Here is a 26,411-nt window from a genome sequence, read left to right as displayed (position 1 = left end):
CGTCAGTATCGATATATCGATACTTTAGATCGATACGCCCATCCCTAATTACTATAGCATTTCACCTGAGCATTGCGAATCACACGTATGGCCATGATAAGCGCTGAATGAATGACAGGCTTTCTGTTGTAACATCGTGCAAGGTAAATAAGGGTGACATCTAGTGGAGAAGACTAATGATAAGATTCACGTTAATCATACCCAAACATGGAGAATATTACGCCAGTTTTGTGGTCAGTGTTATGATTACTTCTGAATTTCACAGCTCCAGAGCTGAAAAATTAACGTTAGCCACAGGACAAAATAAAGGAGGAGGAGAGAGGAGGTACAAATCACTTTGAGGAATTTCAGTTTCTGCAGATTTAAAATGGAGCAGTCAAAACACTTTCTGCTCCTCAAAAGTGTTCATGATACTGGATCAAATCACTTGCCCGAGACTCATATAAACATAAATCATTATACTTGGATGTTATAAGTTGCACTGAGTAAATACAGCTGGATGAAACAAAAACGGTCCGTCTTCATTTCAGGCTGCAAAGTGGGTATCTTTTCTATACCCACTGTAGGTATATAATGTAGTAAGTCAATTATTGTAAATGACACTAAAATGTGCCAAAAATAAACGCATTACTTATATAAGTGAATTAAATCAATAAATTAATCAAGGACTCTTGATTAATTTTGAACAGTTTATGAACACAGTATTTGTTTTCACTGAGCAAGGGGTTTGGGCTTGTACAGTGGTGTTTTTTTACATGTTTGTCACACTTTAATGTTTCAGATCATCAAACAAATTTAAATATTAGTAAAAGATAACACAAGTGAACACAACATGCAGTTTTTAAATGAAGGTTTTTATTATTAAGGGAAAACAAAATCCAAAACTGCATGGCCCTGTGTGAAAAAGTGTTTGCCCCCTAAACCTAATAACTGGTTGGGCCACCCTTAGCAGCAACAACTGCAATCAAGCATTTGCGATAACTTGCAATGAGTCTGTTACAGCGCTGTGGAGGAATTTTGGTCCACTCATCTATGCAGAATTGTTGTAATTCAGCCACATTGGAGGGTTTTCGAGCATGAACCGCCTTTTTAAGGTCATGCCACAGCATCTCAATAGGATTCAGGTCAGGACTTTGACTAGGCCACTCCAAAGTCTTCATTTTGTTTTTCTTCAGCCATTCAGAGGTGGACTTGCTGGTGTGTTTTGGATCATTGTCCTGCTGCAGAACCCAAGTTCGCTTCAGCTTGAGGTCACGAACAGATGGCCGGACAATTCTCTTTCAGGATTTTTTGGTAAACAGCAGAATTCATGGTTCCATTTATCACAGCAAGCAGCAAAACAGCCCCAGACCATCACACTACCATCACCACCATATTTGGTATACTGTTGGTATGATGTTCTTTTTCTGAAATGCAGTGTTACTTTTACTCAAGACGTAATGGGACACACACCTTCCAAAAAGTTAAACTTTTGTCTCGTCAGTCCACAGAGTATTTTCCCCAAAAGTCTTGGATCATCAAGATGTTTTCTGGCAAAACTGAGACGAGCCTTTATGTTATTTTTGCTCAGCAGCGGTTTTCGTCTTGGAACTCTGCCATGCAGACCATTTTTGCCCAGTCTCTTTCTTATGGTGGAGTCATGAACACTGACCTTAACTGAGGCAAGTGAGGCCTGCAGTTCTTTGGATGTTGTTGTGGGGTCTTTTGTGACCTCTTGGATGAGTCGTCGCTGTGCTCTTGGGGTAATTTTGGTCGGCCGGCCACTCCTGGGAAAGTTCTCCAAGGTTCCATGTTTTTGCCATTTGTGAATAATGGCTCTCACTGTGGTTCGCTGGAGTCCCAAAGCTTTAGAAATGGCTTTAAAACCTTTTCCAGACTGATAGATCTCAATTTCTTTGGATCTCGGCATGATATCTAGCTTTTGAGGATCTTTTGGTCTACTTCACTTTGTCAGGCAGGTCCTATTTAAGAGATTTCTTGATTGTGAACAGGTGTGGCAGTAATCAGGCCTGGGTGTGGCTAGAGAAATTGAACTCCGGTGTGATAAACCACAGTTTTAACAGGGGGGCAAACACTTCTTCACACAGGGCCATGTAGTTTTGGATTTTGTTTTCCCTTAATAATAAAAACCTTCATTTAAAAACTGCATGTTGTGTTTACTTGTGTTATCTTTGACTAAAATTTAATTTTGTTTGATGATCTGAAACATTAAAGTGTGACAAACATGCAAAAAAATAAGAAATCAGGAAGGGGTCCAACACTTTTTCACACCACTGTATGTCTGTTGTTTATTTCAAAATGACAGGTCTAGCGCTGACTGAGAGCTGGAGGTGAAAGGTCAGGCTCATGGTATACATTCCTACCTTGTAATGCCTCCTTTGCTCTGTCCAGCTCCTGCTCTTTCTGTGTTAGCTGCACGCGGAGCTGTGAGACAGACAGCAGCTCCATGGAGCAGCCTCCTCCTGTCTCCTCCAGCTCACGATTCAACATCTCCCTGACCTGCTTCAGCACTGACACCTCCTCCTGCAGACGCACCACCTCCTCATGCAACAGCACTACAGAGAAAGGGACAGAGAGAGAATAATTTAACATTATAACGCATCACTGTGATGGTTTCCTGGTTTATTTTGCAACAGGTGAATGCTTCTTATTATTAAATTATTTACTATTATTGTTATTAGAAGTGGCATTGAGCGAAGTGGATTTTAAATGCAACCGCAAAATAATTAAATAAATACATAAAGATACAGCAAGGATGCATCAAATTGATCAAATGTGACAGTAAAGACATTCACAATATGCCAAAAGTACTTTATTGGAATGCCATTCGGCATCCAGGACCAGAACTATTTGAAGTATGAAAAGAAAATCCTTCAAAGTATTCCATCAATTCAACTTCATGCAAAATATGCATATATATACCTCCTACATGCAAAGCAATTAGATCATCTCAAGTGTTGGGACACAAGCATGAGAGCATTCCTGTCATTTCTGCAGAGTGAAGCTATAGAAACTAAGCGTAGGTAAAGGGTGAGATGGAATGTCAAATAAATTGTTTAGAAGGCTTCAGTGATGACAAAATCACACAGAATCTACAAAGATAAAAATCACACATACATAAATATACACATGATTCTGCATATGTGCAACAGAATCACACAAACATGAACTGCCCTTATTATGATCTTTGTGCTTCAACTTTTTAAATAGCACTTCTGGATTTACACAAAGAGATAAGTGTATGTACAGTAGTGTGTGAATAAAATCATAAAAGCAAAAAAACGTCTGCTAAACGACAAAATTTAAATATAATGTAAATGTAAATAACAAAACTACATTGAAATTTTAAAACAAGCTCCAAATCAAATAAGTAACACAAATAAAATAAATCTCTTCATATAAACAAAATAAGACTTTGTCTGTGCTCTTTCCATTTAAAATTAGAGGCAACCACTGCATTTTAATCTTGATCCAAACAAAGACGCTGCATACATGCAACATGAGCAGTTTTTAATCTAAATTAGATTGTATGATTTCGAAATTTGAAGCAAAAACAATATGGTTTGATTTCAGTTTTGTGAAACTACACATAAAAATATCTGCATGAAACCGAAACAGCAGACGAGCTGAATGAGACGCAGATTCACTCTCTGCCAGCAGGCGGTGCTTAAAGCGTTTCCTTGGTTTCCACTGTAAACAAAGTAGCGCTGAACTTATGAACTTTAATATGCATTATACACAGACAAGATGAAAAGAAACAATACCATCTAAACTTTTCTAAAGACAGTAAGTTCCCCTCAGACATGCATTCATATAAACTCTTACCCCTAAATGAATCGCGGTTAATCGTTACATCCCTAGGATGAAGTGATGCCAGGCCTGTCCTGTGTGATAAATAGGGCTGTGTATCACCAGCAAAGTCACGATACGATACATATCACGATACAGAGGCCACAATACGATACGCATCACGATACTAACAGGACTGCACTGAATTTCACCTCAGAAGAATTTAGTAAAACAGTTATTTATTAAACACTGCATACTATAGTGCCATTTCTCGCACTTTTCTACTCAATTTTAAATGTTATTCTTGTATTCAAATTAAGCACAGTCCACTGCTGCACATGTACCACAATATCGATACAGGGCCAGCTGTATCAATACTCGTATCTTCAAATCTCTGTGACGATACATCGTCATATCGATGTATCGAACACAGCAAAATACAACTCCCACAGTCCCTCCATCATGCTCAGTATTATCCATCTTCTGAAGGTGGGGCATTTTGATGCAAACAGCTCTACGACATTGCATCACTGCATGTCTTGCCTGCTTTTACTAATTAATTTTGCGTTAAACAGAATGCTGATGACACGTAAAAAAAGCCAAGAAAAAAAGATTTAACAATTTTGTCCCCAATCCAATACTGTGGAGTAACTGACAAAAATAATTTAAGGAAGTAAGACATTTTCAAGTTTACCTCCTACTATTAATTAAGAAATGTTTATGTGGGAGTGCCTTAATGTTAATTTACTTAGTCCTGTGTGATGTGGAGGACTAAGTAATAATACAAAATAATCAAATAAATAATACAAATAATACAAAGAGAGATTTTTAGTATTAAGCATAAAATGAGAAAGCAAATTGCACATTATTTTGTTACTGTATAATATAAATATTATTATAAAATATAAAATATAATATTCTAATACTATATTCTAATATTTTACCTTTTAAATAAAATTATTATTATTATGTGCATACCATTTAGCCTTTAGAAATAGTCTTCTACAACAGCATCTAAAAATATATTTATGCAAATATTTACTTTAACCTAGTCTAAAGTTCATGTCCATTTGTTAACGTGTGTGTGTGTGTGTGTGTGTGCGACTGTGTCTGTTTGAAAATAAACACACTTGATGACGCAACGGTCCATTCTGATGCCTCATTGCATTTTTGCATTTACACTTTGAAAACCACTTGAATCAAATCAGCCAATACATCATCTGATCACACACATAAACCCTCTCCCAGTGAAACCAGTCATGCAGCTACAAAGAAAGTCTTGCTGCTCTCCGTTTCTCTCTAGCCTGAGGGGAAATGTTCACGATCAGTCGTTTACTCACCCGCATTCACCGCTCATCCCTCACTATCGTCTACACCAAGTCAAATGCTCCAGACTAAAAGAACCTCAGCTATCATCTCCTGCACTGAATCCATGAGCAAGCCATATTCAAAAGCTCAAACTCCCTCTTCACCTGCCAGGAGCGACTCCCACTGGTTTACAGATATTAAATGTCCTCAGACCTCCCTCTTTTAAATGCTTAAAAAGGAGGAGCTACAACTGACACCACTGTTCAGCAGACACACACACACACACACCAGGCAAAAGGAAAGGAAGGATCTAGGGTCAAGGTGCAGAATTTCAAGCAGGTAATGACTCTCTTTTCAAACACACACACACACACACACACACACACACGCAGCACTCTCACTCACCAGATTCTGGTAAGAGGAAACTACACACACACACAAGTTAACAATCAACAACTAACACACGGTTCTCAGAATAATCTACAGGAAACCCCTGGTATTGCAATCTGTCTTCATTCACTTGTTTTTCCTCAATCAGTTTTGATCCCAGTATCTCCGTTTGTGTGTGTGTGTGTGTGTGTGTGTGTGTGTGCGCGCGTGTCAATTCACTGTAACAGACTAAATTGAAAGCTGACACTTAAACAGCACATGCTGTCAAGCATCGCTTTTTTGCCTGGGAAAAAGATCTGCAAGGGTTTCATTGCGAGACATTTTTTATAATAAAAACATTTGCAGAAATACAAAAAAAAATATTTATGTCAAATAATTTGGTATCACTTTACAATAACGTCCCATTAGTTAAAGTTAGTTAATGCATTAACTAACAATGAGAAATATTTTTCCTACAGTATATATTTAGCATTGTTAGTTTACGTTATCTTAAGTCCATTAAATAATATTATTCGATAAATCTTTTGATTTTAATAATGTATAAGATTAATTAATGCTCATCAGTTCATGTTAACTAATGTAAGTTAAAGGGGTCATACGATGCGATTTCAATTTTTCCTTTCTCTTTGGAGTGTTACAAGCTCTTGGTGCATAAAGAAGATCTGTAAAGTTGCAAAGACTAAAGTCTCAAATCCAAAGAGATAATAGCCTTGTCCAAATACCCACACTTGCGGTCTTTGCACTTGACCACTTGACTACTTATATGACGCATTTCCTGTATTTGGCCCAAGTGTTCAAGTGAGCATGAAGACCCCAAGTGTGTGTCGAACTTTTCATTAGCTGATGGGACTTTGTTAACGTGTGTGTGTGTGTGTGTGTGTGCGACTGTGTCTGTTTGAAAATAAACACACTTGATGACGCAACGGTCCATTCTGATGCCTCATTGCATTTACAACAACACACTTTGAAAACCACTTGAATCAAATCAGCCAATACATCATCTGATCACACACATAAACCCTCTCCCAGTGAAACCAGTCATGCAGCTACAAAGAAAGTCTTGCTGCTCTCCGTTTCTCTCTAGCCTGAGGGGAAATGTTCACGATCAGTCGTTTACTCACCCGCATTCACCGCTCATCCCTCACTATCGTCTACACCAAGTCAAATGCTCCAGACTAAAAGAACCTCAGCTATCATCTCCTGCACTGAATCCATGAGCAAGCCATATTCAAAAGCTCAAACTCCCTCTTCACCTGCCAGGAGCGACTCCCACTGGTTTACAGATATTAACTGTCCTCAGCCCTCCCTCTTTTAAATGATTAAAAAGGAGGAGCTACAACTGACACCACTATTCAACACACACACACACACACACACACACACACACACAGGGCTAAAGGAAAGGAAGGATCTAGGGTCAAGGTGCAGAATTTCAAGCAGGCAATGACTCTCTTTTCAAATACATCCATACACACACACACACAGCACTCTCACTTGTCAGATTCCTGTAAGAGGAAACCACACACACACACACACACACACACACACACAGAGAGAGAAGTTAACAATCAACTGCTAACACACAGTTCTCAGAATAATCTACAGGAAACCCCTGGTATTGGCATCTATCTTCATTTGTTTTTCTCAATCAGTTTTGATCCAAGTATCTCAGTTTGTGTGTGTGTGTGTGTGTCTTTCAATTTATTGTAACAAACTACAGTGGGTACGGAAAGTATTCAGACCCCCTTACATTTTTCACTCTTTGTTATATTGCAGCCATTTGCGAAAATCATTTAAGTTCATTTTTTTTCCTCATTAATGTACACACAGCACCCCATATTGACAGAAAAACACAGAATTGTTGACATTTTTGCAGATTTATTAAAAAAGAAAAACTGAAATATCACATGGTCCTAAGTATTCAGACCCTTTGCTGTGACAGAGTGAAAAATTTAAGGGGGTCTGAATACTTTCCGTACCCACTGTATATTGAAAGATGACACTTACACAGCACATGCTGTCAAGCATTTCATCTGCAAGCATTTCACTTTGTCAGAAATTTGGAATAAAAACTGATGTTGAACTACAAAAATTTTTTTTTTTATGTTAAATAATTTGGCATTACTTTACAATAACATCCTATTAGTTAAAGTAAGTTAATGTGTTAACTACAATGAGAAATACATTTCCTACAGTATTTAATTGTTAACATTAGTTTAGCATTGTTAGTTTATGTTAAGTCCATTAAATAATATTATTAGATAACTTCTGATTTTAATAATGTATCCACAGGCGTGGCCATTTGTAATTTTAATGTGTCTGGCTTCTGGTGTCATTCGCTTCCAGCAATTTTTAGCTGTACAAAACAGCTCGTTTTGCTGCTTGATATTGCAAACTGGTGCGTCTTACCATATTATTTTTAATGTATTATTTTAATTATGAACACACTGGTTTGTAGTGCAAACAGTTTTACCGTTTACTGCACTTTGTTATTCTTCTTGTTATTTTCCTACAGTGGATAATGAACCGGAAGTCTCGCACATTCACAGAAAACAGCTCACTTCCACGTTGAAAAATAAAGTGGACAAGAATAATAAATGCTTCAGAAGTATTTTTATTATGAGTTCATGTTAACTAAAGTAAGTTAACAAATGTTGACAAATTGAACCTTATTTTAATGTTACAATATTTCTCTTCTGCAGTTTTAAATTCAAAATAATATTAAAATAATATTTAAAATACATATTTAAGATTTTTAATTATAGATGTGATGAAATATAAAACTAGTCATATCCATTTTAAAGATACAATTTTTCAGTCTGAATCTTTAGTGGAACCTCTATATTATAGTAAGAAGGATTTATCAGATAATTATAATGTAAACACACATATTCCCAACAGCTAAAACAACTAATATCATTCAAAAATTATACCTATTGAGTAATATAAAATGATCAAAGCAATAAAAAAATATAAATTTCATGTGTGTTCTTACTGGAGATACAGTGGGTTCATATAATTTTTTATTTGTGTGTTTATTTATGCTTTACAAACACCTCCGTAATAAACTTTTTTTTTTAATTATATATTATGATACTATGCTAACATCATAAGCCTAATAATGGTACAGTTGCTTTTGCTGCACACACTACCATTTAACAATTAACAGTTTTTTTTTTAAAGAAGTCTCCTATGCTCACCATGGCTACATTTAATATTACATTAAAAACTGTAATATTGTGAAATATTATTACAAGACACATTTCTTATCATCAATGATGAAAACAGTTTATATAGTAATATTCAAACTTTTTTTTTTGTGGAAAATGTGATACATTTTTTCCAGGAATCTTTGATGGATAACAGTTTCAAAGAACAGCATTTATTTGGAACAGAAATCTTTTGTGACATTACAATTGTCTTTACTTTTGTTTTGATTATTTTAATGCATTCTTGCTGAATAAAATAATTAATTTCTTTAAAAATCTTACTGAACCCTTATGCTAGTTTATAAATGTTTCTTACCAAAAAAGGCAGGCAGATATGTAGTAGTCTGAGTTATGGTGACAAAAAAAGTCACCATTTGCCAGCCATTTTCATTTATATATTTATACACAACATCATGCTGTATAAGTTGAGCTGCCTGCACAAATGGCTGGGTCTCAAAAGTGTGCAAGGGACCCAGTCCCAGTCCAAAACAGCATTTTGGGGCATGAAATACCCCAAATGCTGTAAAGCTCACTGGGTCACATGTACACACAGACTCACATTCACTCAGGTATTCACAAACCAAAACTTATACTCACACAAAATCTGTTGGCCTGATTGCAGCTGTGCTGCTTTTCAACACTGGGCTAAATTTTACAGATCCCTCAGGATGGTTTGTCAACACACACACACTACACCTGTCAACATAGTTCACACACACATACAAACATACAATCCCACTTGCACAAAGCAAAGTAAAGTGTGGCTAACTGCTGTGCCAAGCACACCGTAGCCAAAGACAAACAAATGCAGGCTGCCATCATCTTCTGACAGCTCATTACTCTAGTCTTTGAGCCAAAAAAACAGCATTTACACTATGAAGTATAATAAACAAACGCACAAGACCCAACATAAGCTGATGATATGAACCAAATGAAAAAACGAAGAGAATAAATGAGTGATAAAAGAGGAGAGGTTTGTTTAAGAACTGCAGCCATAGTCAATCCCTCTGTGGAGATGATGAATCAACTAATTCATAATGTATAACCTGATTTATAAAAGTAAGTCAATCTGTTGTCTCTCTACCACTCCATCTCTTTCTCCTTTCTTCTCCCTGTTTGATAGGATAGGAAAAATAACTTACTGCAAACAGAATGAAGGGCTGAGAGTGAACGTGTGTGGTCCTGCATAGCCAGACTGGACCACTAGCATAATGCCAGGTCCACATGGGATCTTATTCTGGCCAAGAACCATTTAAATAGGTAAAGGTTGTCTGACTGATGCATAAAGTCACCAACCACACCGTTTTAGTTGATTTTACATGCTGTACAGCTGTAAAACCACAGTAATAAGGCATCAGAGCTGTGCGCACGCTCAGCATGTATAAGGGTTGTCGGCTCACAGGGAATTAGGTTCAGTCTGGGTCATGTCATGTACTTTCCACTGTCATGTAAAAATAAAGGCAAAAAAGCCCCCCCCCCCCCAACCCCTCCAAAAAACAAACAAACAAGCTCCTAAGAAAACAAACTGGCAGCTCGTTCAAATGCACAGCAGTTCCCATAAACGTTGTATAGACAATGATTAAATTACTAGAAAATCTGACAGCTCACAACTCCAGTAACCAGTTCTTCCACAGAAGCACTCATTGCTACAAAGAGGTAACTAGTAAAGAGTTTTCCTAGTAAATATACACTACTGTTCAAAAGTTTGGGGTTTGTTTGGAAGAAATTAGGGTTGAACGATTTTGGAAAATAATCTAATTGCGATTTGTTTTTACCAATATTGCGATTGCGATTTAATATGCAATTATTTTTAAAGCTCTTTATGTTCTGTATTATTCAACAAAGACAAGCTAAAAATCATTGAATAGTATGACCAACACAATATTAGATAGATTAAACATAAATAAAATTAGGTGATGCATGAATTGATATGAATAACATTTTTATTTAACAACTACAAATCACAGTATATTGACTGAACTTCCAACCAAAGCATGTAATAATTATGACAACATAAAGCACTGACAAATAAGCCTGGTGTAAACATTAATATGAAAGTCAGTAATAGGGATGCACGATATATCGGCCACCATATCGGTATCGGCCCATATCGGCTCATTTTTTCTGTTATCGGTATCGGCCTGATAAGAAAATTTGGCCGTTAATCACTGTCTGTTAACTTTAGAGTAGACAGACTTTAAATAAATAAATAAGAATATATATATATATATATATATATTATTTTAAGGTCGAAGTCTTCAGTAATGAAATGCACCATAACACTGTTACTGCTTGAGTAATTTCAATGTGCCGTTTTGAAGTACGTTCATACGCTTTCAAACATTTCCGCTTGTAGCGTGCCAGGGTTGCCAGGTTTTCACAACAAAACCTGCCCAATTGCTACTCAAAACTAGCCCAATCACATTTCGAGTGGGGGGTCCACTGGTAAAAATGTCCACGTTCCAGGGAGTAAAATACACGTTTTTTTGGAGGGGTTCCCCAAACCGCAGACTTGGCAACACTGTAGCGTGCCAACTTGATGCTTCCTCTGAAGACTGCTTAGATGTGTTCGACTTGAAGCAACTCTGCTTAGACCGATCGGTGTGTGTCATCAAAGTACTGCGAGAGCTATAAGAGAGCGGATGTCTCCTTATGCTTTCTCTCGCCGTACTTTGATGTCATAAACCGATCGATCTTCAAGTCGAACACACCTCTTTACTCTCGCGTGTCAAGTGACCGAGTGTAATCGGAGCCTCTGTGATTGAAACATCACGGTTTTTCATATCGCAATTTAATGCAAATGCAATTAATCGTTCAGCCCTAGAAGAAATTAATACTTTTATTCAGGAAGGATCTATTAAATTGATCAAAAGTGACAAAAACTTACATTGTTACAAAAAAAAGTTATATTTGCAAGAAATGCCGTTCTTTTAAACTTTCTATCAAAGAATTCTGAAAAAACACTTTTTAGGAAAAAAAATATTAACCAGCACAACTGTTTTCAAACCTGATAATAATAATAAGAATAAGAAAAAAAAATGCACCAAATCAGCATATTAGAATGATTTCTGAAGGATCACTGAAGACTGGAATAATGGCTGCTGAATATTCAGCTTCATCATTACAGAAATAAATTACATTTTCAAATATATTAAAATAGAACAGTTATTTTAAATCAAAATATTATTTCACACTAACTGTTTTTACTATATTTTAGATCAAACAAATGCAGCCTTGGTGAACATAAGATACTTCTTTCAAAAACATTTATAAAATCTTACTGCCCACTGGCCCCAAACGTTTGAACAGTATTGTAAAAAAGTGTGGGTAACCAATTCTCACTATTTCTCTAATAATTTCAGTCACATGACTGGCTCGAAGACCTGGCAGGCAAAACATCCATAGAACTACAGCACAAGCCTGTCAATTTTCCATCTGTTCCCAATCCATAAATATTTAGATCACCTCTCAAAAGAATAAAACTAAGATATGTGAACAAAATGCAAGTTTTGGCCATTTGAAATACATATAAAACACCCGCCACAATATTTCAGACATTCTAAACCATTTAATGTGAAAACATTAAAGTGCCTTTAAAACGGTCATATTAAAAGATAAAATTCAGTACACACCTTATTGATGATGCGTACTTTATACAGGCAAGCAGATGAGCCCGGAATATGAACGCAATGTGCTAAATGGTTAAGTGTTTTCTTTATAATGGTTTTCTATGGAAAAAAAACATGTGAAACTTTGCATCATCAATAAGGTGTATACTGAATTTGGCCTTTAAATATCACTGTTTTACTACATTACTAATGCAAACCTCGTAAAATAACTGGTGGTCAGTGGCAGAAAGCCTTGTTTTGTCTTCCATGTGGGTGTTCCTGCAAGGGTGTGATGTCATGTGAAAATGTGAATGAATTCCCAGACCAAGCCAAACAATCAGATTGGAGCTTATGATTTTGCAAAAACCTCTATTCCTTTAAATGTGCAGCCTGATGTTGAGACTAGTGTGTGTGTGTGTTCGTTCATCTTCTGGCTCAGGAAAATTCTCCACTATCTCTCAGGCGAAGCCTCATAGATCACTCTGAGTTTCAATCTGACACACACACTCATTTTCATTCCACTAGTCAGTGGTGCATTTTAGTGGTGCGAGAGTATTTGTGTTTATCTGGACTTCCTTACATGCTTTTCAGCATGTATACTATTCTTACCTTTATCTAATGACGTCTCGTGAATGACAACGTCATCTTTTTGACCAAGCTCTGTCAAAGCTTTCTGTCTTTGCACCGGTGCATCTGAAAGCGAAACACAGAGATACATAACATTAGATTTATAACCATTGTGTGTTTGAGCAGGATTCACTCTTCTGGTTTCATTACGATCGCTCCATTTGGTTGGAAATTCACATTTTAGCTAAATAAATGTCTAGAGTTCAGCTTGAATGACCTCTGGTATAAGCTGCAGTGTATCTCACCTCTAATCCGGCTGAAATATCACACCACTCATTGCAGAAGGAACTGCATTTAACACACAAATCAATGACAGAATAGAGGCTCAGCCACTGGATGCTTGTTATAATACCTTCAGGATAGATTTCAATGCTTAGAAAGCTTCTTTACCTAATTAAAGTGAGCATAATCTTATAAAACTAAATCACCGGCTTTATTCTGCAAGGGAAATGTGTTTTTTTCTCTCTCTCTCTGAAGATGTTATCACTCATGTCTTCTGATCATCCATCACTCAATTTTAATTTCAGCACCGACGGAGAATTTGTTTGGCAGGTGCCACAGTGTCAAAGATCAACATCCTTCAGATGAGCGTGATAAGATTCTTCAGTTGTCAGCGACTTAAAACACTTCCACACACACTTCCTTGAAAAATATTGATTTTGTGATTGTGAGTGACAAAATCACTAAAGTGCTAAGTGCTAATATGTCTGGTTTCCTTTTTTAATCATTCTCTCGTTAGCTTTTCTCAAACCCTTAAGCTGTAAAAGCATTACAGCATTATATAAAGACCATTTCTCTACATAAAGTGGGGTCAAAGTCTGAGACCACCAGGAAAAAATGCTTCTTTTTTATTTTATACAATGTTTTTGGTACAAATTATGTTCTCAGCATAGCAATTTGAGTGAAAAATGCTCCCCGTCTCTGGGGCTCTTCTGCATGCTGAGTTTAACAGATCGATGTTGAATGGATGAAATGTTTTGTTTCCCAGAAAGAGAGACAAAAACAAGTTAAAAGAGAGTGAGGGGGAGGAATGACATTTCTAACTAAGAACAAAATGCAGCAGAAGGAAAATGTCTTTGTCAAAACTTCAAACACAGCTAAGGCATTTTAAATACAGAATTTGAACATTTTTGTTCTCAGTCTTCCTGTAAATCATTGAAGAGAGATCCTCTAAAGCACATGAATTCACATGGTAAATCATAAGCATCCCGTCGCCATTGGAACCAACTGGGATGACTGGAGAGTGGTTCACCAACCAGATTTGACATTGCATTTGTGTGCTCTGTGAAGGTATGAAGTTTGAAATGTCTCATTCATGGGTCAAAACTCCTCTGTCTCTCTGACAGAACGTCTGGAACCGATTCAGGACTTGGCCAGGGGTTGCTAAGCAACTGATGCCAAGGTAACAGCGCCCAAAACTCATATACTCATATACCCGTTTCAGGCAGAAGGTCATCAGAGGGGCCTAAATTTGGAAATAGGAGACACTAGTGGTGCAAAATACTTTTCCAGGTTACGTCAATTGAAAACAGCAACTGACACAGTATTTAAAAAATGTCCTGTTACATTTATGGTAAAAAAAAAAAAAATCCAACTGTGGTTTCCAGAAATTCATCATAATAAATATGATGACAATGTTTCAGGTATTATGAATTACCAAAATGTGCTTTTTACTTTAAAATGTACCGATAACCATCAAATACAGCTGGTAAAATAAAAAGCCATATAAAGAATTAGAGGTCACTGTAATTGGCCTAAAACATGGTAAATGGTGGACAGGGTATTACACACAAAGACAAAACACCAACACATGTCACTAGAATAATGGAATAAATAATAACTAAATAACATCAAATGTAACAAAACACCTTTAATGTACATTACTGTTAACAAAAATTTAAAAAATGCAATTTTTTTAAATATATAAAATAAAATCTTATGCGTCACGCTGGGACGTCTGAGAATGCCCTTTACTGTTTTTCACCATCAATTATACAGTAATGTTTAGCTTTTACATACAAAAACCCTAAATCTAAAAAAAAAAAAAACAACAACAAAGACTGAAAGTTAAGAGGCACTTGAATGAAATAAGTTTGGCCTGGGATTCGGGAATGGGGCTTAACAGAAAATGGAGTACCTACAATAAACAACAAACCATTCCAACATCCCATTCAGTTCTTTACCATGACTTTATTCATGATGGTTAAATTTGCGTGAACCACTTAAGAGACTCGAGACTTGAGAGAAATGATTAATGCAATATAAAAGAAAAGCTTGGCAGTGCCATAAGCAACGAAATAAAGCCACTGAATGAGATGTTCATGGGACACAAACAAGTTAATAACAGTGAAAGAGAGATCTGTTTAAAGCCACCAGCTGAAGCTGTGCTGATGGCCTTGTACATTCCCTGAATGACAAGCGATCAATTGTGCTTTATAAAGAAAGAAAGAAAGAAAGAAAGAAAGAAAGAAAAAGAATTTGAATGCACTGCAGATTTTAAAGTGTAGAGAGACCAGCATGAAAACTGTCAGTACTTTTAATAAAGCCTTAAACAGCCTAAATATTGGAAAATTGATTTTGGCCCAGGACATCAAGACGTTGGGTTTTGAGTCACTTCTTGAGCATTTGACCGTTTCATTTCAGTAAAACTATCATCATGTAATGCACACACAGAAATGTAATGGTATTCACGGCAACCCGTCAAAATAAAAGGTCGGTTTAACTTGAGGGCATTGGCAGAAATATATTACTGTTGTTGAGTAGAATGTACATAACAGACTGCTACTACTACTACTTAAATTATTAAAACCTTATTTTTAAGGAATAAGCATTCAATGTTTCTTCAATGTTTTAATTGTAATATTAAATGACCTTTATTTCCCAAAAAATTAAATTTGTTTAATTTTTTCATTACTTAAAAGATAGATTAAATGAATGTTTTATGCCTTAAAACAAAATGTAAATACACAACAAAGAATTTCAGAGCAAAAAAATCATAAGGCTATTGTAAGAATAAATTAAACTTGTTTTATGCTTTCAAATTAGACATGCTAAAACAGAATTTGGTTACAATAAAACATAAGGTTGGAAAAATAAAACATTTCATAGGGCCCTAAACGTAATATTTGTTAAACTTTTAATAAATTTATGTTAAATTGTTTAAGTTTCATGATTTTAATTAATTAGACATGCTTTTTGATTAATAAAATGTAATTTAACTATTAAAAAGGGAGTCCCCTCCCCCCAAAAGCCATAAACCTAGGGGAAACACAGAGTATAATGTCTGTGATCCAAAATGCATATAAAACCCTTACCAAAAAATTCCAGTTTGTCCAGACAGAGTTTGACATCTAGCTGTAACCTCTTAAACCTCATTGCAGGCAGGGTACAGGGTTTATTTCAGAAGCATATAATCTTTGAGTGCTGCAAATATCAAATACACACACACACACACACACACATTTTCTCTCTCTCTTTCTGGCTGGTAACCCCATCCAGTCGTTCTGATGCCAAACGGTAAACAGATATAAGTTCACTCTCGACATCTGTGTTTAACATTATAGTGAACACTGGCAAACACCAACAACACACAAACTGCATCCTTACAACTCAAACATGAACACAAAATGTTTATGATTTATCAACTTCTTAACATACTGTGATGATTTGCTTGAAAAATAATGCACAAATAAAATTTTCAAAACTACATTTGATCACACAGATGCTCAAAACTGTATCCCAAAGTACTACGCTACATGCTTTAAAACAAACACAACTGCATTCTTTTACAACAGAGCAAAAAATTAACTGAAACCCTATCACAAGTCACATAAACGTTTAAATATGGCTGCACATTCAAATTGGGCTGATCATATTACATGACGAAGAGCAAAACTAACATGCTTCATGGGTTAGTAACTGTCACAGTGGAAATGACAACAAATGCATTTGCTCTTTCACACAGACAAAGCTGCTACTCACTTTTTTCCTCTGTTTTGTAGCCCTACAGAAGTGAAAGAGAGAGAGCGAGAGGCAAAACTGTCCTGTCAGCTCCTCTAGATCTTCCATACTAACAGAGCAGGTGGAATATGACACTCTCTGAAGTGTGTGTGTGTGTGTGTGTGTGTGTGTGTGTGTGTGTGTGTGTGTGTGAGAGGGCATAAGAGTGAAGGGAGTTCATTGAGAAGTTTAAAACTATGCTTTGCAAAGGTTGAGCAGACTGCCCCTTTACACCCTCTCCCACACACACACTTTCACAGAGATTCAACCCAATGTGTTATACTGTAACTGTGATAAATAAGTCAGCGTATGGATGTGCTGCATAAGGGATTCAAAATTTGACAAGCAATGAATGCAAGTGGAAAAGAAAAACACTTTAAGGCTAGCTGAACAGTGCATTTATTAGGAGCTGCAAATAAATATCAAAGTGTTAGACTGATAGTCTGCCTTTCTTGGATCTATTCTCTAGATTAAATCAAAAGACAAACAGTTTCGACCAGCACCGGCCCATTGGTATATTTTTGCTAAACTCTAAAAACATACCTATACATAAAATTCACTGCAGTTTCCAGTTGAAATGAATACTAGTGGAAGTAAAACACCAACAACTTATTTATTTTTAAACAAATTATGATTACAGGCACATCTGCACAGATTATTGATTAATAAAGACTTATTTTTATGTGGTTCCTTACACAACATTAAGTTAAGACCTTAAAACACTTATGCCCTAGTGCATGATTTGTAAACTAATATTTTGATGTTTGCATCACATATGAATGGCTTTTCTAACATAATAAACTTGCTCATTTGGTTCAGCACTGCACTTGCGATGTGGGGCACAAGTCACGATAAAAGAGTCACAATAAAAGAGCTCAAACTAAAATGGCATGCTGGCACACCAAATGCATTTTTATCTCATGTTTGCTTTTGTTAACACTATTGGTTAGGTTTAGGGTAGGTGGTAGGGATGCACGATATATCGGCCACCATATCGGTATCGGCCCATATCGGCTCATTTTTTCTGTTATCGGTATCGGCCTGTTAAGAAAATTTGGCCGATATCTTAAAGCCGATAAATAATGCATTATTTCCTTCAGAGACACTTCAGATGCGCGTGGTACAGTACATTAAAAGTGACCTATTTTTCTATAAATGTAATGCCACATACAGTTTCAACCAACAACCACACACACACATTCATGCAATGTGACTCATACAGAGATCAGACAAGCTGTAATGCTCTTGAGGAGTAAATAGCCTCAATCAAGGGCATTAGAGCAGCAGCAGGACATGCAGCTGTCAGGTGACCTGAACACTTTCAGAACAGTGATAGCCAAACATCACCAACACAGCAGTAAAGATGTATGATTACAGCATTCATCAGTTCAGCACGAACGTGGGTACCTGTAGGGGGGAAAAAATGAAAGAAAAAGACGGGGAGAGAGAAAACAGAAGGATAGAGAGAGAAAGAAAAGAAAGAGAAGGATGGAGAAAAAGAAATGTGGTACTGGACCAGCATGTCTGGGATTCTCATTGCTCAATGGATGCCTACAGCAGAATGCGTTGCAGCAAAAGATACAATTTTCTCAATATGTGGTCTCATGACCGACTGTACGTTTCATAAAACTCCCCTTTAGATTCTAAGCATTCTATGATGCAGCGTGACATTTACAAACCTTCATATTAAACCAGCAACAAGCAATACTGTTCTATGTAGCTTTTAACCACTTTGACTTTTTGAATAGAGAGCAGGGTAGCTATTTACTGATAATAATGATGAAAATTATGATAACTGAAAATAATGATTATGCATGTAATGTGGTGTTTGGGTTTTGTCATGTTCATGTTTTCTATGTCTTTTATTTAGAAATTGTTTCCTGCTGTTAGTGTCATGCTTCCCTTGCCTCATGTCTCTCTGCCTTGTGTATGTGTCATGTTCTGATTGGTAGTGCTAGTCATGTGTCTTGTTTCCCATTGGTTTGTTCTTGTCATGTGACCCTCTTGTTTGATATAAGTAGCCATCATGTTCCCATAGTCTTTGTCGTGTATTGATGTTGTAACCTGCTGTCGGTGAGTCTAGTCTGTTCATGCCACGTCGAGTCTGTTCAAGTCGTCTCGGATTATTGTTTGGATCACTCTGTAAATAAACTGCACTTGGGTTCTTCACTACACTCGCCTTCAGTGGATTGATTCGTTACAATGCACCGTTCACAAGTTTCATTCACACATACATTTCATTATTATCAATGTTGAAAAAAATTGTGCTGCTTAATATTTTTTGTGTAAACCATGATATAGATATACTGTATATATATATATTTTTTTTTTTTGGTTACACTTTACTTGAAGGGGTGTGCATAAGACTGACATGACACCTTCATAATCATGACATGACACATGTCATGAATATGAAGGAGGTTTTATGCATGTTTATGACAACTGTCATTAAGTGTCATTCGCTCAGTTATGTAATTTTTAATGCAAAGATGACATTGTTTGAGATGTCTTTGTTATGGGCTATGGTTAGGGGTAAGGGTAGGGGTAGGGTTAGGTTAGGGTTAGGTCAGATAATGTCATATTTGCATTAAAAATAACATAACTGAGCGAATGACACTTAATGACAGTTGTCATAAACATGCATAAAACCTCCTTCATATTCATGACATGTGTCATGTCATGATTATGAAGGTCTCATGTCAGTCTTATACACACCCCTTCAAGTAAAGTGTTACCTTTTTTTTTTTTTCTTCAGGATTCTTTGATGTAATGAAATTCCAAAAGAACATCTTTAAAAAAGGATATTAAATATTGTTTTTCTTAAAAAAGTGACATTATAAATGTCTTTACTATCACTCTTGATTTGATGTACATTTTTCACAAATTAAGACATCACTAGCATGTGATGACATAATTCTGCCCTTTGAAATCATGAATCAGCCTGAAAGGTCACAAGAAAGGTCCTGTGTCTCAAGAGCAGCAAATCAGCAAAACAACTAGCTACAGCAAAAAAACAATGCAAAACACTCACTGGTCTGGTCAATAGAGGGCGGGCAATGCCACATTTTTTGCTGATTATTTAATAATGGGAAAAACAAAACAAAAAAAAGTCAGTCATGTTTGTCATAAGCACACTTATAATCAGACTGCGTGTTTTGTTGTTCGACGGTGTGAAATCAAGTGAGTCACAATCATTGGTGTGGTAAGAAGGAATGAACATCAACAAGATCAACTACACATAATCAGAAAATAGAGTAAGGCACCATTATCAGTAAAATAAAATGAGTCTGCAATATTCAAGAGAATAAAGGCTTAAGCCGGCGTGAAATTAAATTTCACTCTATTTTCTAAATACATGCTATAGATTTATTGTGATCAGTTAAAGGGTTAGTTCACCCCAAAATGAAAATTCTGTCATTAATCTGTCACATCTGTCTGATGCTGTCTATGGAGGGTCAGAGAGCTCTCAGATTCCATCAAAAATATTTTAATGCCGAGTTCACACTGCACGATTTTTCATAAGTTGTGTTCTGAAGATGAACGAAGGTCTTACGGGTTTTGAATGACATGAGGGCGAGTAATTAATTATTGACTTCGTAACGTCTAATCAAAACATCATAACTGTATCTTATGTTGAAAATGACAGACTTCTCTGTGTTGACATATCTATGACTTTTCCAATCATTTAGACAGCTGTACATTTTTTTCAACTGTTACAATCTGATGTATCTCATAAAATGGAAGAAAAGATTTGTCGATACTTCAGTTTAATCGTGACTTTAAATCAGCATCATTTCAGAAAAGAGCCGGATTCACAGGCCAGGTAAAACATCCGTCAGCACCATCAGGAATTCAAGCAGGATCAAATAAAGTGAGCGAATTAGGTATCATGGATAAGTTGAGAGCATATCCTACTCATATGTCTAATAATATTAGATTAAAACTGAACCCGGAACTGTCTCTAACTTGATGGTGGTGATTTAGTCTGACCTTTAATGCTGCTTTAGTGCCTTATATCTTAAATGATGGTGATTCCTTTTGATCCAAGCATGGAAATGGTCTTTATGAGTGAGCTGAGCTCTTGACTGCTTCAATCTAGAGGCTTGATGTGGATATACATAGAGATGTTTCATCTTTTGCCTTGCATTTAAATTAGGCAGTTCACATGTCTGAGGGATCAGGATCAGGATCAGGATCAGGACTGCATTCAGCCAGCTCCCGTCACATCGCGCTCTCACATATACATAACACCTGTTTATAAACACACTCTTGCTGAGATACAAACAACTAGATTTATTTTGCATTTTAATAATAGACAGACAAGCACATGGAACACCCTTATGAAAATATAATCACTTTTATACAACACAACATAATCGAAATCTGAAGAGCTAATGACCCGCATATAGCTCATTAATGTCAGTAGGATGAACTAAAAGCATTGATCACCTGGAGTGTTTCTGAATGTACAGTATATAGAGAGAAAGGAGAAAAGCTTTTAGCTGCATTATCAGTCCTCCCCTTTGTGATGTCATAATGAGAGGAGATTGCCTAGCAACCCACACTGCTGCCTAGAGACAGATAGATAAGGAAATTCGAACTTGAACAGCCCCATGACATAATCTAAGATGAACACATGCTCACCTGTATGGAGCCAATCTTCTGTTCGTATTGTCTCTCAGGACTTACTAAAGAAGAGCAATTACTTTGTTAGTGATTTATCCTAACTAATTAGCTCATTCTCAAACGTATATATGCAAGTGTAATTCCCATAAACAGAAATAACCAGCCTTTTTCATGGCAGACAACAGCTGTTACATCAAAACAATTATGCAGCCAGCCCATTAAAGCAATTTAGAAACATCACATAAGTCAGATATATGGCCAAGTGCACTTAGACCCTTTCTTTTCTGGCTATAGGGTGGAAGCGCTCCATACAAATAATCTTTAAACAAATAAAATAACTCAGAATCCCTTAAAAACCCACATACTATGCCATAATTGGGAAATTAACTACAAGCAGACAAGACTGTGTGTGTGTGTTTATTTGTATGCGTTTAGTGTCTCATTCATTAGCAGCAGGTCTTTGTAGGGCCATCTGCACTGCTACTCTCTCTTCCAAGAGATAAATAAGCAATGTTCTCATCTACACCGACAGGCCCATGTCTGGGCGCATGTGTCCGTGTGATTTTCCATCTTGATAAGTCATTATTTTGTCAATACACACATCCTGCATTCTGACATGTGGCAAAATGCAACAACAAAGTCCCTGATTAGCTGAAAACAGCTTGGCCAGACTGAAACAGTGAAGCTTAACTGGCGCTAGCAATGTCAAGGTCATAGGTTTGATTCCCAGGGAATACATGTAATGATAAAATATATAGCATTTCTTAATCGCTTTGGATAAAAGTGCCTGCCAAATGCATAAATTAACACACACACACATATACATACATATATATATATATATATATATATATATATATATAAAATTGCATCAAGTGACTTGGCAAGCCAAACTCAAGGCCGAAAAGTGCCTTTCCTGGGGTGGATGTGGGACATTAGACACAAGATCACAATTTGCTGAGCTCTCAATGAAGTGCTGAATAAAATCAGAAAGAGATGCAGACAAGAGCCTCATAGTGCCTCATAGTGATCCTCAGTGTCAGGATTCATCGGCAGTTATGAGACGGATTTCTACTGAGAAATAATGAGGAATGGAAAGATAACTGTTCTTTTCACATGCTTTTATATGTAATTATATAGCAGTAATGCATAATGTACAGTTAGCCGGCATCATCACAAAATGAACATCCTGTAATGTACATCCTGAAGGGGTTTGTATTGCAATAACTACTGGCTGACTTTACATTATTCCACTTGTTATACAACTGCTTACCAAATAAATAAACCGATATGAAATAGCTTCTTGGCATATAATACAACGGTCAAATATACAGTTTAGTAATCAATGTACAAAAGGAACACCACAATTGACCAATCAAGTAGCCCTATAATAAGTGCACACTGTAAAAAATATCCTGTTAAATTTAAGCAAAACTACAGGAGCTGTGGTTGCCAGACATTCAATGTTACAAATACAATAAAAATGTTTCTGGTATAACAATAAAGCATACTGGTGCATGTATATTTTACAACGTATAACCATTTCAATTATTACTTAAATAAAATAAAATTATATATGATGTGTCATGCAGGGACTACTGGGAATGTCCATTTTATTGTTTTGCATCGTAGATTATACAGTAATTTATAGATTTTACTTCCGAAACCATAAATTTGACAGTACAAATTACATGTCCATTTACAGTTTTACAGTAACTAACACAATCAATTAACAGGTTTTAACTGTAGAATTTTTTGTGAAAATCACATTTTTTACAGTGCAAATTGGATTTGTGCTGATCAAAAACACAACTTTGTATGATTATCTAAGAATAGAAGTGTAAATTGATAGCAGCATGTTTCTACGGTGAAGCAAAGTCACTTCAGGGAACATCTAGTTCATCAGCAATTATCTGAGATTTTTGAGTAATTATGGGAATCACAATCCTGATTCATCATCGTGCCCTTAAGCAAAGCACACAACCCCTGGGTGGCTCTGGCATTCAGTAGGTTGCTTTGGATAAAAAGCATCTGTTAAATGTTATGACCCAAACTAGCAGGGTGTCCACTCCACCCAGTGAGCGCAGGTGGATCAGAAACGGAGATTCACTCTGATCACCCAAGAGACTCAAACCGAAGCCATCCCAAGCTACACCACTCAGCTTTAATGACAATCACAAGACTGACCAATCAATCAATGGCGGCTACAAGAGCACACAGAACAGCAGGAGAGCCATACATACTCTCTCTTCTGTAGTGTGGTACACTTAGTCTGACAGCATTAATGGAAAATGAAATGAAGGACCATTTCCTGAAACACGAGCTATGCTCGATTACATTACTTGGGTTCTTGAAACAGTTTCTCTAGTGGAGACAGACAGTCTTGTTTAAGCAAGGAACAGATCTAAAATGCCAACCAAAGTGGCAAAAAGCACAATGTCCAAAAATGCCCAAAACACTGGGGCTAGATTTGCACTGCAGTGAATTTCTGGTATTGGTCATGTAGCATCTCATAATATATCTACCCATGGGTTCAATTAACTGAATTAAAGGGGTCATATGATGCTTTTTTAAAGATAATTTTTTGGTGTATTTGGTGTAACAGAATATGTTGACATGCTTTAATGTTCAAAAAACACATTATTTTTCAAATACTGTACATTATTGTAGGTCCTCTATGCCCCGCCTCTCTCAAACGCCCGTTAAGAAAAAATGCCTTCAAAAAGGTAAAAACTGTCACTGAAAACCAATTACAGTGGGGGAAATATGTCTTACAATAACAAAAAGTTGATTTCTGGTACTGATCTAAAAGATGTGGATGAATAAACACTCTTTCTCTTAATGAAATACACACACAAGCATTCTGACACTTCCACACAAAAACATGCTGTCCTGAAACACACCAGTTGTCAGTGAGGTAACTGAAAACCAAGTCACCTTCCTAACCCACTGAATGAATCGACGGAAGAGTGGGAGTTCATTCACTCGAAGGTCACACAGGTATATGTGCGGTCACAGACTCACAGGTGCGGTTCCTTACCGTGATGGTTCTGTTGTTGCTGCTGATGTTCCTGCGGTTCGCCCGGTTCTTCCAGCTCGCCGAGTTCCGCCAGTCTGTGGCCGGTGGCTGTCAGCTCCGCGCGCAGGTTCGCCACCTCCTGCTTCGCGCACTGGATCGCGCCATCGATCCGCTGCGCGAGCTGCTTATTTTCGTCCATCATTCTCCGGATCTTCGCCTGCGGGGAGAATCCACGGAACCCACGGAGCGAGTCATTTTGCCTGCTGCATCATAAGCACACTAAAATCCCATTCTGTCTATGTCCTGTATTTTATAAAGGCAGAAATCCCCCAATATCCTCAAGGTGAGCAAATATATTTAGAGTCCCATATTGTCTAATGTTTGGATGGGGCTGTCAGAAAGAAAGATAGACTGTGAGACGCAGAGACTTTAGAGAAAGAATGAAACAGCGTGCTACACTAAACTGTTCTTTCCGCGCTCGCTCTCGTGGCGAGTTCAACGCACCAGAGACTCCGAGCCGCTCTTTAAACGGACTGTACCATCTAAGAACGAAAAGAGGAGGGCACCTATCGAAAGGAACGTGCCATTTGCCTCTTAAACGTATTTATTTAAACTTTATTTTTAAGGAAATAAGTAAATTAATTTTTCTAATAAATCAAGGTAAAACTGTAAAAAGACAACACTCGCTTAATAGTTACCTTTTAAAACAGTAATGAGCTTTTTTCAATATCACCTTTGATTTATTATTGAATTTTATCTATCATTTTTATTTTAAAATATAGGTCTGTTTAACTGTGAATACAAACAGTATGTGCTTGCTTTTCTGTGTGTGTGCATGTAGGCTACAGATTTGTCTACACTTCTGAAGACCACATTTTGGAAATGTCTTCAGAAATATAGTAAAACATTTAGAAAACCTACTTATGAGGATAGCTGAAGTGTTCTTCGCTGTTTGAAAGGTTCGTATATCTGCCAAATGCTGCTTTGCTTTCAATTTAATAATGTGAGCCGGTCTCTGTGAGGTTTAAAGGGTAAGATATGGTAAATATCATTATCTTAATGTGAAAAATATTGTGTCTGTGAGACACAGTTGAGACCGTAATAGCTTCTAACTTCTGTGACTTGTGTCGTGTGACACTCAGCCTCACTCATTCATCTCTTATTTCATACTTCTCCCACACACATTTAGGTTTATTTTGTATTTTATTTTATTTTTTAATGTTAAGCCAGGTATGAATTAATTGATTGTATCTAGGAGGGAGAAGAGATAACGTTGACACATTCAAAGTTTTGTAGACTAGTATGCGTGTGGCAGGAAGAGAAAGAGCATATGTCCTTTCAGTGTACCCACTCAAATTCTTCACCTCAATCCTCTCTGAGATGGCAGAATAGTGTGGTTTTGGGAGAATGGTATGAATGTGTTTGTGTGTACGAATGTTCAAGAGCTTGTATTGTGAACCAGGGCCAAGCAAAATAAAGGACTCATTTCAAAAATCCCCTTTACACAACATTCTTCTAAACTGAGAAGTCTTCTTCTTCATTCCCCTGTATAAACAAAAAGATTCTTGAATCTGAGTTTCCTGACATATCCGGTCAGCCCTGTCATATCTGGTTGGAATCACAGTAGATCATCTGCTTATTCTCTCTTTCATGTTAATCATGTATGCTGTAATGTTAAACTCTGTGAGACTTGGCTTAAAGGGTTAGTTCACCCAAAAAATGAAAATTCTGTCATTAATTACTCACCTTCATGTCGTTTCAAACCCGTAAGACCTTCGTTCATCTTCGGAACACAAATTAAGATATTTTTGATGGAATCTGAGAGCTGTCTAACCC

General features: G+C 36.7%; 1 protein-coding gene across 1 annotated transcript in view; it reads right to left on the bottom strand.

Moving 5' to 3' along the window:
- Positions 1–25,090, bottom strand: part of LOC107591771 (kazrin-A) — a 42,311-nt gene extending 17,221 nt beyond the window's left edge. Inside the window, exons 1-3 of the mRNA XM_016281011.1 lie at positions 24,597–25,090; positions 12,914–12,997; positions 2,364–2,555 (exon numbers count right to left, since the gene is read on the bottom strand). Coding sequence (XP_016136497.1) covers positions 2,364–2,555; positions 12,914–12,997; positions 24,597–24,777 — 457 coding nt within the window. The 5' untranslated portion in view covers positions 24,778–25,090. The remainder of the gene's footprint in view (positions 1–2,363; positions 2,556–12,913; positions 12,998–24,596) is intronic.
- Positions 25,091–26,411: the final 1,321 nt, after the last annotated feature.

The sequence above is a fragment of the Sinocyclocheilus grahami genome, unplaced genomic scaffold (genome assembly GCF_001515645.1).
Source record: "Sinocyclocheilus grahami isolate Dianchi unplaced genomic scaffold, SAMN03320097.WGS_v1.1 scaffold146.1, whole genome shotgun sequence".
NCBI lineage: Eukaryota > Metazoa > Chordata > Actinopteri > Cypriniformes > Cyprinidae > Sinocyclocheilus > Sinocyclocheilus grahami.
The sequence above is the reverse complement of the archived record's forward strand: the minus strand, read 5'-3'. Positions and strand labels throughout refer to the sequence as shown.